The 15,317-nt window shown below is 42.2% G+C and overlaps 1 protein-coding gene across 2 annotated transcripts in view; it reads right to left on the bottom strand.

The window, feature by feature from the left end:
- Positions 1–15,317, bottom strand: part of DENND5B (DENN domain containing 5B) — a 170,191-nt gene that overhangs the window by 24,686 nt on the left and 130,188 nt on the right. For both annotated transcript variants that reach the window (XM_077807515.1, XM_077807514.1), the window contains 4 exons: positions 15,035–15,166; positions 9,957–10,109; positions 9,375–9,453; positions 5,243–5,324 (listed from right to left, as the gene is read on the bottom strand). In XM_077807515.1, the coding sequence (XP_077663641.1) occupies positions 5,243–5,324; positions 9,375–9,453; positions 9,957–10,109; positions 15,035–15,166 (446 nt within the window). The remainder of the gene's footprint in view (positions 1–5,242; positions 5,325–9,374; positions 9,454–9,956; positions 10,110–15,034; positions 15,167–15,317) is intronic.

Here is a 15,317-nt window from a genome sequence, read left to right on the forward strand (position 1 = left end):
GAATCTCTTTTTTTTAGTGCTCATTTTAAATTGCCTCTAATATGAAACACTAAATAGAATATATTCTTTTCTGAAGAGAAAATTCAAATAGATATGTCCCTAAACCTTAATTTATTCTCCTTCTGTAAATCATAGCTGTCTGGTTCTGGTACAGTGGTATAAACTGACCTCATGGGACAACAGTCAAGCAAATGACTGCATGGTGTTCATCTGTTGTAATGTGGTGTGCAATAGCTCTAGTTGAAAACCAGTCAAGAGGTAACTCTAAACATCCCACAGCCTGGTATAAATTGTAGTCTTTTTTTCCTAAAGCGGTTCAGCTACTGACAACAAAAAGAGGCTTTCCTGGTCTGGACTGAGATGCATCGGCAGTGCTTTGCGTCATGAATACTCATACATTTGGGGTGGGGGAAGGAAGGAAGGAAACTTAAGGAACTTTGAAATTGAAGTGGAGATGATACAATATAAAGACACCCAGGTAGCACTTAAAAACAGAGCAAATGACTTCATTTACTGTCTTGCTGTACTCCAGTGCATCTCACTCATGTAGTAAAGTTTGAAAGCCTGTAGGGGACAAGGAAGCTTGGAGGTTGAGGTGACTGTGCCAGGCAGTTCCTCCGAAGGGAATGTTTTCATTTGAGGTGTCAGGGACTGCTCTGACTTACTGCCAGTTCAAACCAACCTTTTGATGTTTCAGGTGACTTCAGTGAGAGTGCTGGTGTCAGAAAAGTGCAATAGCGAAGAGGATAAAAAGATGACACGATGATGGCTTTCCTGGAGGGCTGCCACCAATTTACAGATAGAAGCAAACCAAAGCGTCTTGCAGAGTGTTTCCCTGTCCATATAAAAGCCAGATGTAGTCGGGTGTTAGCTAACTGCATTTCTCTGGCAAAACAGTAGTAGCAACATGAATTACCAGGTGACTATTGAGAACACTCTCCAGTGACGAGATCACGTAGTTTAGTCAAAACAACACATTTCATCTTACCTACAGCACATAGTTAACTTGTTTCACTACTTGTATGCAGTGTTGTTGTAGCCATGTTGGTCCCAGGATATTGGAGACAAGGTGGGTGAAGTAATAACAGAAGTTGGTCCAATAGAAGACATTACCTCACTCACCTGGTCTCGTTTCACTGCAGTAATGTTAGAGGGCAGGGAATATTTACAGTACATTTGGTGCGTATGGTGCTTTACAAACAAAAGAAAAAAAGATGTGCCTGTGTAGAGAGGGGTTTGTGTTCCAAGTTAGACAACTTGATATGCCACCTAGAAATAAGAGGACCGATAAAGGAATGGGAACGCTGAACAGGAGGTAGACCCACACCATATAAAGTAATAAGGTTACTTGTTTTTGTATCAACATGTCATGTTCACGTCTGTCACAGTATGGATGCTGACATAGGTTTGTCTAAATGTAGCTCTTAAGTTGGCAAACATGGAAGGAGTCAATGACTACTGGAAGCGGTTGAAGCACAAGAGACTTGAAACGGAAGCCTGCGTGTTGTACAAGACTAGGCAGGTTATTTCAGGCATACGAGGCAGCATGGTGAACGCTGCATGCAGGATGTGTGTTTTCCAAACGGTGGCAGAGTTGACTAATGAAAGCATGTCCTAGCTACACTGCTTGAATCACGTGATCACTTCCTATTCCATGGGAAAAATAATTGAGGCAAAATGCCCCCTTCAACTTCTGTACCCCCATGAATATTCACATAGATATCTGGTCATACCACAAGCTAAAGTCTGGACGATAAATTGAATCTAACGTACATAACCCTCCAGCATGTTTTCCTCCCACCATAAGGGAGGTGTGAAGATGTGATTAACGGTTTAACTACACACAAAGGTTTATGGTGACATCAAAAGGATGGATCATTGTTGAAGTACTACTGAGTGTCATGTGGCATGAAGGGTTTGTCTTCACATACAGCAGTGGAGCTGCGCGGTTGTAGCACTTCAGTGAAGACGCTGCTATGCTGATGGGAGAGCTTCTCTCGTGGACACAGTTAATCCAGCTCCCCAAGAGGCAGTAGCTCTGCCGACAGGAAAAGCTCTGCCATCGACATAGCTCTGTCTACACAGGGAGGTTGGTCAGTATAACTCCCATCACTCAGGTGTGGATTTTTCACACCACTGAGCGATGTAGTCATACCGATAGAGGTCTGTAGGGTAGACGTGGCCTAAATCTACTAATAGGAAATAGATTAAGCAGTGCCCTAAGTATTGCCTGTTTTGATAGTTATAAGGTTATGTAAACATCTTACAATGATTCAGCCTTGCTTTCTATCACTTTGAACAAGGTGATAGTTCTTGCATATGTCCAATATTGTGCCCACTGCCTCCCTGACACAAAGTTGTGCTTTAAACATAATAGGGAGACAAAAGCAAAAAGCAATTTTCTACTGTATTTTGCTTTACAAAAAACCTATACACCATTCTTGCCTGATATATAGAGAATTGTCCAAGTATCTGGTAGGGATGGTCTCTAAAGAATAGGCTGCTGGATTGAGAGTCAGGAGCTGTGGTCTCTTTTCCCAGCTCTGCCGCTGCCCTGCTGTGACACCTTGGGCAAGTCTCTTCACCTCAGTTCGCTTCTCTTTACCTTTCCACCCTTTCTTTTGTCTGCTTAGACTGTAAGCTCTGCAGGGGAAGGAGTCTCTCTGTGTGTGTACAGCACCTAGCCCACTATAAGACCTCATCTGAGTTGGGGAGTATAGGCTGTACCACTGCCACCAGTTGATTTATAGTAAACCAAAATTAGTGTGAAAGAGTAGCTTTTGTTTCTGAAATGTTACTGAGTAGGTTAGAAGCCATTACCAATATCTTCACAGTAAATCTTCTGTTCAGTGTTTTTCTGACAATAATGGGAATCAGTATTTATGCTGGGCAATGCTGTACATATATCCCCGTTTTTAAACTGATTTTTAATAAGTTGTAAGAGCTAGTCAGATTCCCACCGTTGCTGCCAATTTATTTCATTTGCAAAGTCCACAAATGTTCTATTTTACCTATTACAGTTTGCGTTTGTTAACATTGATATTGATTACTGAGCCTTTTTATATTTTAGCTAGGCTGTATGTTTTTCAAGTGTACAATCTATACAAATCCTTGAGCCAAACACCAGTGGCATGGATTTAAAGTTCTTTCAGTAACATAAAAGACATGTGGTAGCCACTGCTGGGCTAATTTTCAGGACTTGCTGACTGGTTGATGATTTAGAAGAGCAACTGACCTGCCAAAGATCAGTCAATCAGCAAGCCTTCCAGAAGAAAAGGGACAGTTTTAAGACCAACAGTCCAACAACTAAATTGAATGACCTTTTACTACTTCCTTCTAAGCAATGATTTGGAGAGGTGGTAATCCACCAGGAGCAGAAAGTAGGATTCCAGTAGAAATTCACAACCCAGTACCATCCTGAGATCCCTTTAAAAAAAAAAAAAAAAATGTACAAGCAGCAACTGAGTCCTCATGGCAACAAATGATAAGTCATGTTAGAACGATCTACTTTTGTTAGAAAGAACTCTTTCTTTGTCATCTTGGTTATTCATCCATTTGGTCAGAACTATCCCCTGTTAAAGTGATGACATTACTGATTACTAGGGATATAAAATTTACTTTGACTCTTGATCTCTCCAGAGAAAAAAATAAATTAATCCACTGAGCAATTAAAAGTCACCAACATATGCAGTAACACAAGAGTCTCAAAACAAAAAACAAACAAACAAAAAAAAAAAAAAACAAAACAAACAAACAAACAAAAAAAAACACCACATAAACCAAAAAGCCCAGAGCAGCTAAACTGGTTTAGTTGTAAAAAAAGACGCATGTGCTTTGTCAATTGTACACACAGTTATTTAGTTTCCATCCTTGTCCCACTGACAGATGGCCACATCACAACCCCCCACCACAAATGGCAGTAACTAGCAACTTGGTTGACAAGAGAAGCCAACGACTGAATGAGCCATGGAGTCAACACTACTGTCTCATCTGCAGAGGGGATCTCTCTGGATCTGAAGCTATCGTTGAAGTGTTCACGGTTCACACCCAACATGTGCATGAACACAGGGTATGTAAATTCTGCATCTTTGAAAGATGATGGCTTGAGAGCCCTGGAGACTGAAGCCCTTTAGTCACAGAATAGGTACAGTGTAGACAGCAAGCATGGAAGCTGCTAAGCTGTACCTCCATATGGTCTATGTCAGTGTGCCTGAACTCTGGTCTGGAGGGAGCACATCCACATTTGAGATGGTAGAAGTCTCTGTGGCCCATTCATCCACTGACCTTTCTGAACATAAAAACATTAACAAGGTTGCTAGTTAGTAGTAGTAATGGCATTATTGATGATATGAATATTTGTTCATAGGGGAGATGACTGAGACCAATTGCTATTAGATGGTAACAACTTTTGGTCACTACCAACCTGAATTGAAATTGAACTAGTGACCTAGCAGTGAAAAGTCTTAAATCTCATTACTGATCCCCGAGTCATCTAAGCCCCCAAATTACTTAACATGATTTAAGTTCCTCTGGGCCGTCAGTATATATAACAACAGTAGTAGTAATTTTCTATCAGCTGATTAATTTTGTAATAAAACATTTGTCTTATAAATGTTATATGGTGCATCTCAAAAAACACAGCAGATATTATATAGCTTTCTGTACCCTAACCTACAGATAAATCCACATGTCAGGAATAATATTTCACTGACAGCAACCACTAAAATATGTGCTTGCTTGATGTATGTTTTCAAGGTCCTATTACATTTGAATAGCAATTTTTGATGAAATATCCATTTAGAAACTAATATAGCTCAGCCATTGTTGGCAGATTTTTATGTCCATCTGGATTCTAATTTTTCTGTTTTTCCTTGGCGAACTTAGGTTTTCCTGTTTCAACAAATAAAATATCGTACCAGGTATTTCCGCAACTCTACTTAAAATTAAAATACTTTTAGGTAGCAAAAAATATATCAGCAATAACCATTTCCAATACTGTGTACAAATTTTCTTTTCATGACTTTTTAGCTGAAGTAAATCAAAGCAGCGTGCAAAACTAAAGGTTTTATAAAATGTATTAAGAGGTAAACCACATGGATTGGAGTATGTGGTCCTTACATAGAAGAAGAATGATGAATTCTGCTCAACCTGAATAAATCCAAAGCATTTGTGTTAATGGGAATCTCTGTGTAATGCTCCTTATGAAAGCCATAATAAATGCTTTAAGAGTAAAATACTGTACCTCATATCATGAATAAGTGAGACTCTCAGTGTAGGTAATGTAATTCCTGTGTCAGATTTCCTTCTTTCCGGGCCAAGAGCAACTGTATAGAAAAAAATACATAAAATTAAAATAAAAAATTACAGTAGCTTGCAGTACATTCTGTGACATTGCACTCTATATGATTTTATAAAAATATGCTAATGAGTGTGAATATAATGTAACTGGAATATGCTTCATGCAAAAGGTCTCTTGTAAGGTATCATTACAAAGCTTATAATCTACTGAGTCTGGTGGTCATCCCATTTGTATAAATGTATCACTTGTATCTGAAACTAGAAATATGAAATATAACTGAGGTCCTATTGTAGTTATGCAAAGTGTGGGCCATTAATGGTGGTTTGGAATCTTAATGGCTCCCATTAACCAGGACAATTGACTGTAGATTGCTCTGTTTTACTTGTAAGTCTTCCTGTATAGTGTGGGCTGGCAAGTGGATAATGAAGTGACATGTGATCATGTTACGTGAACTGAAATCCATCTTTAACCTGGTGCTTTTCCATTGAGAAGGAGGGGTGGGAACCCACAGGAATGAAGGATTCCCGCCTTATGCAAAAGATATATAAGTGGGTGGAACAGAACAAATAGGGTGGCCATCATGAGAAATCCCCTAACTACCACCTGAGCTGGAACAAGGGCTGTACCAGGCGAAAGGATTGTGCCCAGACTAGGAAGGCGTCCAGTCTGTGGAAGAAACTTGTTGAAATATCTCTGAGGATGAGATTTTAATCTGTATTCAGTTTTATTACTGTACTAGACTTAGACTCGTGTGTTTTTATTTTGCTTGGTAATTCACTTTGTTCTGTCTGTTACTACTTGGAACCACTTAAATCCTACTTTCTGTATTTAATAAAATCATTTTTTATTCATTAATTAACCCAGAGTATCTATTAATACCTGGGGGGGGGTGGAGGGGGGAGACAAACAGCCGTGCATATCTCTCTATCAGTGTTATAGAGGGCGAACAATTCAGGAGTTTACCCTGTATAAGCTTTATTCAGGGTAAAACTGATTTATTGGTGTTTGGACCCCATTGGGAGTTGGGCATCTGAGTGTTAAAGACAGGAACACTTCTTAACTTGCTTTCAGTTAAATCCGCAGCTTTAGGGCATGTGGTTCAGACCCTGGGTCTGTGTTGGAGCAGACTGGTGTGTCTGGCTCCACAAGACAGAGTGCTGAAGTCCCAAGCTGGCAGGGAAAGCAGGGGCAGAAGTAGTCTTGGCACATCAGTTGGCAGCCCCAAGGGGGTTTCTGTGATCCAACCCGTCACACATTCATCTACACATCTGTAGAAGAAATCATACAACACTGAGAACTACAACAGTTACATGCAGTTTCAGGAATACTGCCAGGCAAAGTGTTTTTCAGTTTGTCTGCCTCCACATTAATACATAATCTAGGTCCCTTTTTCCTTTAGCTAATTCAGGGCTAAACTTGGAGACTTCAGATGATTCATCAAATGCGTCCTTCTTTGCATATGAAATACACAGAAGTAAATCTGTTGCATAAGGCCTTCACACTTGATAAAACTATTTTTACTGAAATCTCAATCTGAAACCCATTTGATAAATTTAGAGGAAGTAAAACTAGCATATTAGATATTGAGACTGTCAAGCATTTCTGCACTCTAGTATTATAATCTGACTTTGCCATTACATATTTTGCACTCTGGAATTTATGCTTGCCAGTCAGATTACTTAGTGGCTGTCCATTAGTCATAGACAGTGGCATGCGGTGACATTATTAATGAGACATGCAACTACTTCTTAGATTACAGATATAAACTTCCCACCCTGATGAAGGGTTTGTGCTGCTAGCTCTGGTCTACCATGGACAACTCAGTTCTACACTTGCATGCCTTTTTTCAGTCCTTCATACAGAAATGCACTTAGTTAATTCACCTTAAGAACTCAACAAATGTTTCCATATAGCTATAATCTAATAGATCTTAGCCACATGTGTGAAATTTTAGTAGATACATGGTATGAGAATGCAAACCTCAAAGAGCTATGCTAATCATCTATGGCACACATAAATTAATCATCTGCCAGAAATGTACAAAGATATAATGTCTCATTAATGATTACTGAATCACTCACTCATGCAAAAGAGAAGTTTCCCTCTTCGCTTACATAAAGTTTTAAGGGGACTTGCCATTATGTATTCAATTCTACACTTACATGCCTTTTTAGTGACATTCCACAAAACAGTGTCCTCCATGCAGCATGATCTCACGCACACAGTGTGTGCAAGGTCACACTGTGCAGAAGATGCTATTTTGTTCTACAAAATGGTATCCCCATGCAAGTTCTAGGGCCAAATGGAATCATCTCAGGGGCCACCAGTTGGACCACATTTTAATTCTGGGGCTTGCAATGCAGGATGACATGTCCCTGGTCACTGATGCTTATTACAAAGCTGTCATGACTCAAAACATCAGTTTATCCATAGATATATACTTGGGGCCTGATCCCGTGAGATGCTGAGTTCTCTCAAATCCTACTATTGGGATTTCAGCAAGAACTCTGAATGAGGGCATTGAGAAAGTGCTGAATCCTTTCCAAAACGCTCTCCTTGATTAGCCAATTGCTGAGAGACAGGGAAGATTCATACACACTCATTTGGTGTAAGTGTGCCATTATGACTGCAATGAATTTTGTGAAATACCAAGACACAATCCTCAATTAACTCCTGACACAAACACTGCTATCAGCATAAACTGGAAATACCCAGGGACATCTGATATATTAAAAAAACAAAATCAGAGGCAAATCAGGAAGACCATCTAATTCAGCTAAAAGTCTTACAGAAACAATGCTGAGCAACAGCTGCAGTGCAGGGGAGTTCACTGCCATACCAAAAGAATCATGCATTACTTTACATTAAAGTAGTTTAATGGCTTTAGAATGCCAAACCAAAGGGAATTCCCACCAGGCATGAACTGAGAGCCTGGGCCAATGAGCGAGGATCAGTTCTATGTAACTACTGAATGCAGTGTTCGCTTCACTCCCTCCAAGCTTGAGATTGCTTGTATAGGCCACATGCCATGGAATTCAAACCTTGCTGTCTGAAGAATAATGATCTAGATTAATAAGCATGAATACCAAATTTATAAAAAATAATTCCATTACACATGAGAGCCCAGATTAATGTTCCTGTTTATATGCCCTGATATACCTAGATCTCAGAAGTGATGCACAAAAATCCCTCTTTCTAAGACTAACTTACATTTCTGGAAATAGTCTACAAAATCTGTCTCCTATCCGTTAAAAGCTCAGTCATACACTCGGTATGTTCTTGGCCAATAAGTTTCATCACAGCCTGATGATCCTAGAAGAGCAAAGTCTGTCCTTTGTGTATCCTGAATACACTCAATCTTCAAGTGAGGATGGGTAACCAGCAGGTTATTGATGCAAGGAAAGCATCTTGAATGTTTGCACTGAAGTTTCAACAGCTTAAATCTTTTTTTGTACAAATCCATTAAAGACTTCTAAATATTTTATAGAAGATAACAATAAAAATTTGTACATCTCTGTTTATTTGAGGAATGCTTTAAGACAGACCATTCTCACTGATGGAAGATTTGCAGCCTCAAGTTGGGCCTCATGTCTTCAATAAATCCAACTGGACGCAACTGAAGTCTGGCACACTGTAATATTGTCTAGTATTTACAAAATGCTCCTTATTGTCAGAAATGGTCTAGGTATACTTGGTCCTGCACTTGACCTGTTGAGGTGCCTTTCAGCCCTACATTTCTGTAAACCACTTCAGAAAACATACCGACTTTTCATACCTTAGTTGCAGCTTAGTCAGAGTTTAAATGGAAGAAACTAAGCAAAATGACACATGCCATTGTTTTCCTGAAGATGGTAATAGTTATGGCATCATTTGACGCAAATAAGCCATCTGTTTAGTCTAGAGATCAAATATTTGAAAGAACTCAAATTACAAGTGTGATGTCAGTATCACGGACGTTGAAAATACAAAATAAAATCCACCACAAAGTTCTGCGGCCTTAGGCCAACCAGAACCAAGATTGCTTACTGCTGAATCTTAGAGACCATATATGGAAAGCAAACTCCTGAATACTCACCTGGGGACTCTGTCATATGTTCTTGCTTCTCTTCCCTTTCCTGGTACTGAAGCAAATGGGACCACAAAGCAGATTTCCCCTGAAAATAGAACATATAGGAGAAGTTTAAAATAAATGAGAAAGGAGCCAAATTAAAAAGCTAGATACTGGATTAGAGCCTGGTGATTTAGTGAATCCAGAACGTAACTTTGGGTTCTTGCTTCAATTCTTTGTTCTTGAGCAAAGAAACCAACCAAACAGGAAAGGACCACCTCACAGAACAAGTAATTTCCTGTGATCATGAAGCTTTCCCTGTATCCATTGTTTTTCTCCTCAGTGTTCCCTCCCCAGTCCTTCACTGCTCGAGGATGGAAAAAACTATTTTATTATTACAATTTGTGGAAAGGCTTCTCTTGAAAGCCTCACAAAAAGTTTAGGAAATGAATAGCTGCGCCTTGAAGCATTTAGATACCCTCAGGTCTATTGAGAAATGATATAGCTAAGTAGTAGTTTAAAGGGATGGATTATAGGAAATACTTTTAATATGTGCAAAATGGTATTGTGTACATGTGCTTTTTCCTGACCAAGTTTCAAGTTACCAACCTGTTTGACTTGTAGACCGTGGCTCCAAATCCTTTCCAACAGGTCACAAAGACTAGCAATCAATGTATTTTCCTCCAGTCCTGTTATGTTGGCCTCTCCATGTCCCAGCTCTACTGCTTCATGGCCCATCTTCTCTACCAACATACGTTTAGTCTATAAAACAGCAAGATTTACAGAGTATGTATCCAGCAAGCTGTGAAATATACAGATTAGTAAACTTTCAGGAGTGCATCTACTGGCTTAAAATCATCCAGTATCCCTTGAATTCTGGCCACGGAAACATCAGTTCTGATTACATAATGTCTACAGTCAAAATATTATTAATTTTAGGTAAGTTTCTATATAATGTATAACATAAGGAATTTGATATTGCATAAACTACGACTGATGCAATTATACTTAGACATCAACAAATTGTGTTTCTTCAGCTACACAGGAGGGCTTTTCTATTGTTCATGGAAGAGGTGCTCTATACTGGAAACAAGGACTTCATGGGTAGCATACACAATGGTCACTACACTCTGTGGACTGCTCCTTTTTGGTAGAGGCTCCCAAAACCTTGTCAGTGTGTGAACATTTTAATAGAGTTTATATGAACACCTTCTTTCCAGTTTGCAATCATGCATACCACCTCTTCTCCCCCATTCCCAATGCCATAAAAATCTCTACAACATGCCTGGAAAAGAAATGTATTTCTTTTAATGCAATTTAGCAGCTGGACATACCAAGGGAGAGGGTCCTCTGCCCGGTAACTATCTCTGGCATACCAGCAGGGCCGGATTTAAGGTTATGAGGGGCCTAAGCCTAATGGGAGGGAAGGGCCTAAGTATGAATTACATATTGCGAAAAAATAAAATGTCAAACATTTATCTACGTACGTATTTACATATTATTTATGTAAAATTAACAAGTTTGAAGAATTGAGTGGGAGTAGAACAAACAGATACTTTTGAGTAAGAGGTAGCAAGAGGTATGCTACCCTGTCCTTCTCTTAGCCCTCCTAGGTAGTAGAGTGCTCATCTGAAGAAGGATGAACACTGAAACATTCCCCATCCTGCTCACCTCTTTCAACCTTGTGCTTCTACCCTCAGCTCTCCAAATGGCACAGTGCAAAGCCAAGCCCTGTAGGTGTTTCCCCCAAACTATGGCCTCTACACCATATAGCCTGTCTCACTCTGTCTGCAGTCTGGGAGGCAGCCAGCTTTTATTATATAAAAGAAAATCACTCAGGTGTAAAACTCACTGTAGTAGAGGAAGCAATAGTGGGAAAATTACATTGGGTGGCATTGTATTTTAGGCTGCCTTGCTCTGAAAGCTGCCTCCCAGTGTTGCACTGGCTGAGGACAATGAATCACTGTTTTCACAGTGAACCCAAATATTATTTGTGGGATGATACCCAGTTTGTGTAGTTAATCTCCACAGATTCACCATATCAGGCCATTCTGTCACCAAGCTCTTCCACAATTAGAATCATAGGACTGGAATGGACCTCAAGAAGCCATCTAGTCTGGTTCCCTGCACTCATGGCAGGACTAAGTATTGTCTATTGTGACAAAGCTCTGTCCATGTCTCCGTGGGTCCCGTGTTTCCTGGCGGATTTCGCGAGCCTCAGAGGCTCACTGTGACCCTCCACGTAACCCTTCTTTCTCTAGAGACAAGGGTCACAGTCTACTGAGCCGTTTTCATCATAAGACAGCAAGGGAGGTGAGGAGAAGTTATCCTTCCTTGCACAGTCTCTGTGGTCTCCCAGTCTCAGCAATTAATCAGGGGGCAAAGGTGGGGGCCCGGGCCCACCCTCTACTCCCGGCTCCAGCCCAGGGACCCTAATAGTATCAGCTATGGTAGCTGACCTTTTAGAAACATGACATGTACAATTCCCTGGGCTACGTCCCCCACAACAGCCCTCACTTCCTCAAGCTCCACTTCACCCTTACCTCAGGGCCTCCTTCCATGTGCCTGATATGGTGTGTATTACTCAGCCTCTCCAACAGCACAACTTCCTCCCACAGCTCCTGACATGCACACCCACCTGACTGACTGGGAGGCTTTTAACTAGTTTCAGCCAGCCCCTGATTGGCTTCAGGTGTCCCAATCAACCAAGCATTCTCCCTGCATTCTGGAAAGTTCTTAACTGGCCCCAGGTGTCTTAATTGACCTGGAGCAGCTGCCGTTTCATTTATCCTGGTACCAGGGATTTGTTTATCCTGGAGCTAATATATCTATCTCCCACTACTTTTCTATAGCCATCTGGCCTTGCCCCATCACACTATTCTAGAATTTGTGATGAGCGCTCTGACATGAGCGTTTTTAAACATGAATTCTCTGTACACCAGGCCCCCAGTTTGTTTGTGTTTGTTTTAAGCTGTCCGTAAGAAAAAGGTAACAGCTAGAAGTGACACAAATCGTTAGATGGTTGCCCAGTCACAATATTTAGCACTTCTGTACTATGTTAGCTCTTCAAAATCACTAGACAAACATTAAACAAACTTAATTTAAAGACTTTCACCTTTTGAATGACTAGGAGTTGACAAAACTGAGCTATTCCCTCGTGTTCTCTGTCCTTCTGAACAAAAAGACTTCATTGAAAATCAGCATCTTAAAAGAACCATTAAGGATCTTTCAAAAGAACCGTCCAACCAAGGCTGCTGTAGTGACACCCTGATTACATCAGGTCTGGGTGTTTAAGGCTGGTGTAGAATGAAGGGAGAACTTCCGGTTTCATTTGCATGTGTAAATGAAGCAGACCTTGCTTATTTTTTTCCCCTTAAAGTGTTCAGAGTTTAGGGGAGGAAAGTTAATGAGATTCTGCTTATACCAGGTGTGAAAAAGCAGAAGGGACCAAAATCTATTCTTGTGCAAAAATCTGTTTTCCCTGAAGTCAACAAGGCTACACAGGTGTAACTGTCAGCAGGAATTGGCCTGTGTTCTCATTCCCCTCTCAAATCGCACATATTCCATGCTCACCCAACATTTTTCACTTGGGAGAGAAGTTAGTTTGAGTTGGGGCAGAAAAATTAGGACTAACTTCAGGTTTATTTAGCTTTAAGTTTTTGGAATGAAACTCAAAAGAAATCAAATGTGAGGTACTTTTATGATGGTTTGAAGTGCTAGGTAACCAGCAAATGGACAGAACCCACCTTTAGCCTAATCAGCCAGTCTTTCTATCACAGCCTGCTAAGAAGTGGATTTAAAATCCTTGAAGAGGGGAGGGAGAAACCTACAACATTGTGTGTTGAGCTTCCTCCAGTGCTTTTGCCACCCCTTAAAAGTACAAAGATGTGTTGGTCTATGGAACTAGGCCAGAGTTGGACAAACTTTTTGGCCTGAGCGCCACATCGGGGTTCCGAAACTGTATGGAGGGCCGGGTAGGGAAGGCTGTGCCTCCCAAAACAGCCTGGCCCCTGGCCCCTATCAGCCCCCTCCCACTTCCCACCCTGGACTGCCTCCCTCAGAGTCCCCGATCCATCTACCCCACCCCCACTCCTTGTCCCCTGACTGTCCCCTCCTGGGAACCCCTGCCCCTAACCACCCCCCCAGGACCCCACCCCCTATCCAACTCTTCCTGCTCCCTGTCCCCTGACCCCTATCCACACACCCACCCCCTGACAGGCCCCCCAGGACTCCCATGCCTATCCAACTGCCCTGCTCCCTATCCCCGACTGCCCCCTAGGACTCCATGCCCCTTATCCAATGCCCCTGCTCCTCACCCCCTTACCATGCCACTCAGAGCACGAGGACTGGCAGCCACGATGCCTGGCTGGAGCCATGATGCCTGGGTGGACCACATCACCTCCCAGTCTAGAGCACCAGGGCAGGCCAGCACCTCTCGCAGCACCTCCCCGGCAGGAGTTCACAGCCCCCCACCCAGAACGCTGGTGGCAAGGCAAGCAGAGGCTGCAGGGGAGGGGGAACAGCAGGGGAGGGGCCGGGGGCTGGCCTCCCCAGCCAGGAGCTCAAGGGCCAGGCCTGATGTGGCCCGCAGGCTGTAGTTTGCCCACCTCTGTACTAGGCTGAGCATAAGGTAAAGGCAGCCAAGTTCTTGCATCTCAGTACAAAAAATACATCACAGAAAAAAATTGGATTTCTTTGATTTTATTACAGTTCAATACAATATTGAACATAGTGCATCATAAATCTGAAGCCCCTTGATGGGGGGTACTTTAAAAGTTAAAGTACTGGTAAGCAGAATGGGATGTTTTGTTTTTCCTACAAATGTGTGGGAATTGGTTCCTTATACATGGGAGGGCAATAATTTTGGCTGGAGCTGGATAGATTGTGTGCAGGCTCTGTGCAAACTTCCCATCCTACCCCTCTGGTACTGCCTCTTGCCCCCGGCACACCTTTGCCCTCCCTGCCCACACACAGGCACTCACCAGTTGTCCAGAGATGGGACCCAGCACACACAGAAGATGACTGTGATGGGCACTAGGACCCAGCGTCCCGGAGCTGCTTGCCAGCCTCAGCCGAGGAGAGGGACAGAGGGAGCTTCTTCCCTCCCTGACAGCTAAGCAGAACTCCGAAGAAATCCGGGGTGGGTGAAACTGGCGGGTGGGGGCAATGCCTGCTGAAACTACACCCACGGCTGGCACGGGTTCCTGTGGTAACCGGATTTTTAGTGTCCGGTCACCAGGGTTAACTGGATACCTGACAGTATGTTCCTGCAGCGTGGGGAGACTCAGACGGGTCTGCTGCTTCCAGCTGGCTGGGAGCTGAGTTCCTGCCAAGCCACAGGGGACTGCTTTGCCTTTCCTGCTGGCAGGAGCGCTCCAGCAGGACTACGTGAGCAAGCTTGCTCCCCTTCACCCAGCCCCTGCTGTGGCCCCTTCCTGACCAGTAGGGCCTAAAAATAAGAGGGCCTAAGGCTATAGCCTTAGTAGCCTATGGGTTAATCTGGCCCTGCATACCAGGAGACCAACTGAGGGTCTGATTCTGTAAGGTCTCAAAGCAGAGAACTACCAGTGAAACCAATGGGAGTTTGGTTGTTATGGATCTTTCCTGCAACTCCTCCTCAAAGAGGTTTTCATTCTGCTTATAGAAGGGTGGAAAACATACATGTTTTTTAAAAAACAAACACTTACCTTCATGCGACATTCTTTCAGTAACCCTTCCACGAATTTCCAGTTTGTCTGAGCAATTACAGCTGGAGAAAGATCAGAGAGTTTGGGTTGCCTTAAATTTTTCCCCAAACTCCTTGCCTCTTGCATGTATTTCTAAAAGAAACAGAATTAGCATTAGTCTGACACGACAGATTCCCTGGCTTCCTTAACTGTTGACAGCTAAGCACGGATATAAAAAGGACTCAGCATGTAAATCTATGCACTGTAGTGATTTATCTGAAGCTTTACGTATAGGAGTGGAGAA

The sequence above is a fragment of the Eretmochelys imbricata genome, chromosome 1 (assembly GCF_965152235.1).
Source record: "Eretmochelys imbricata isolate rEreImb1 chromosome 1, rEreImb1.hap1, whole genome shotgun sequence".
NCBI lineage: Eukaryota > Metazoa > Chordata > Testudines > Cheloniidae > Eretmochelys > Eretmochelys imbricata.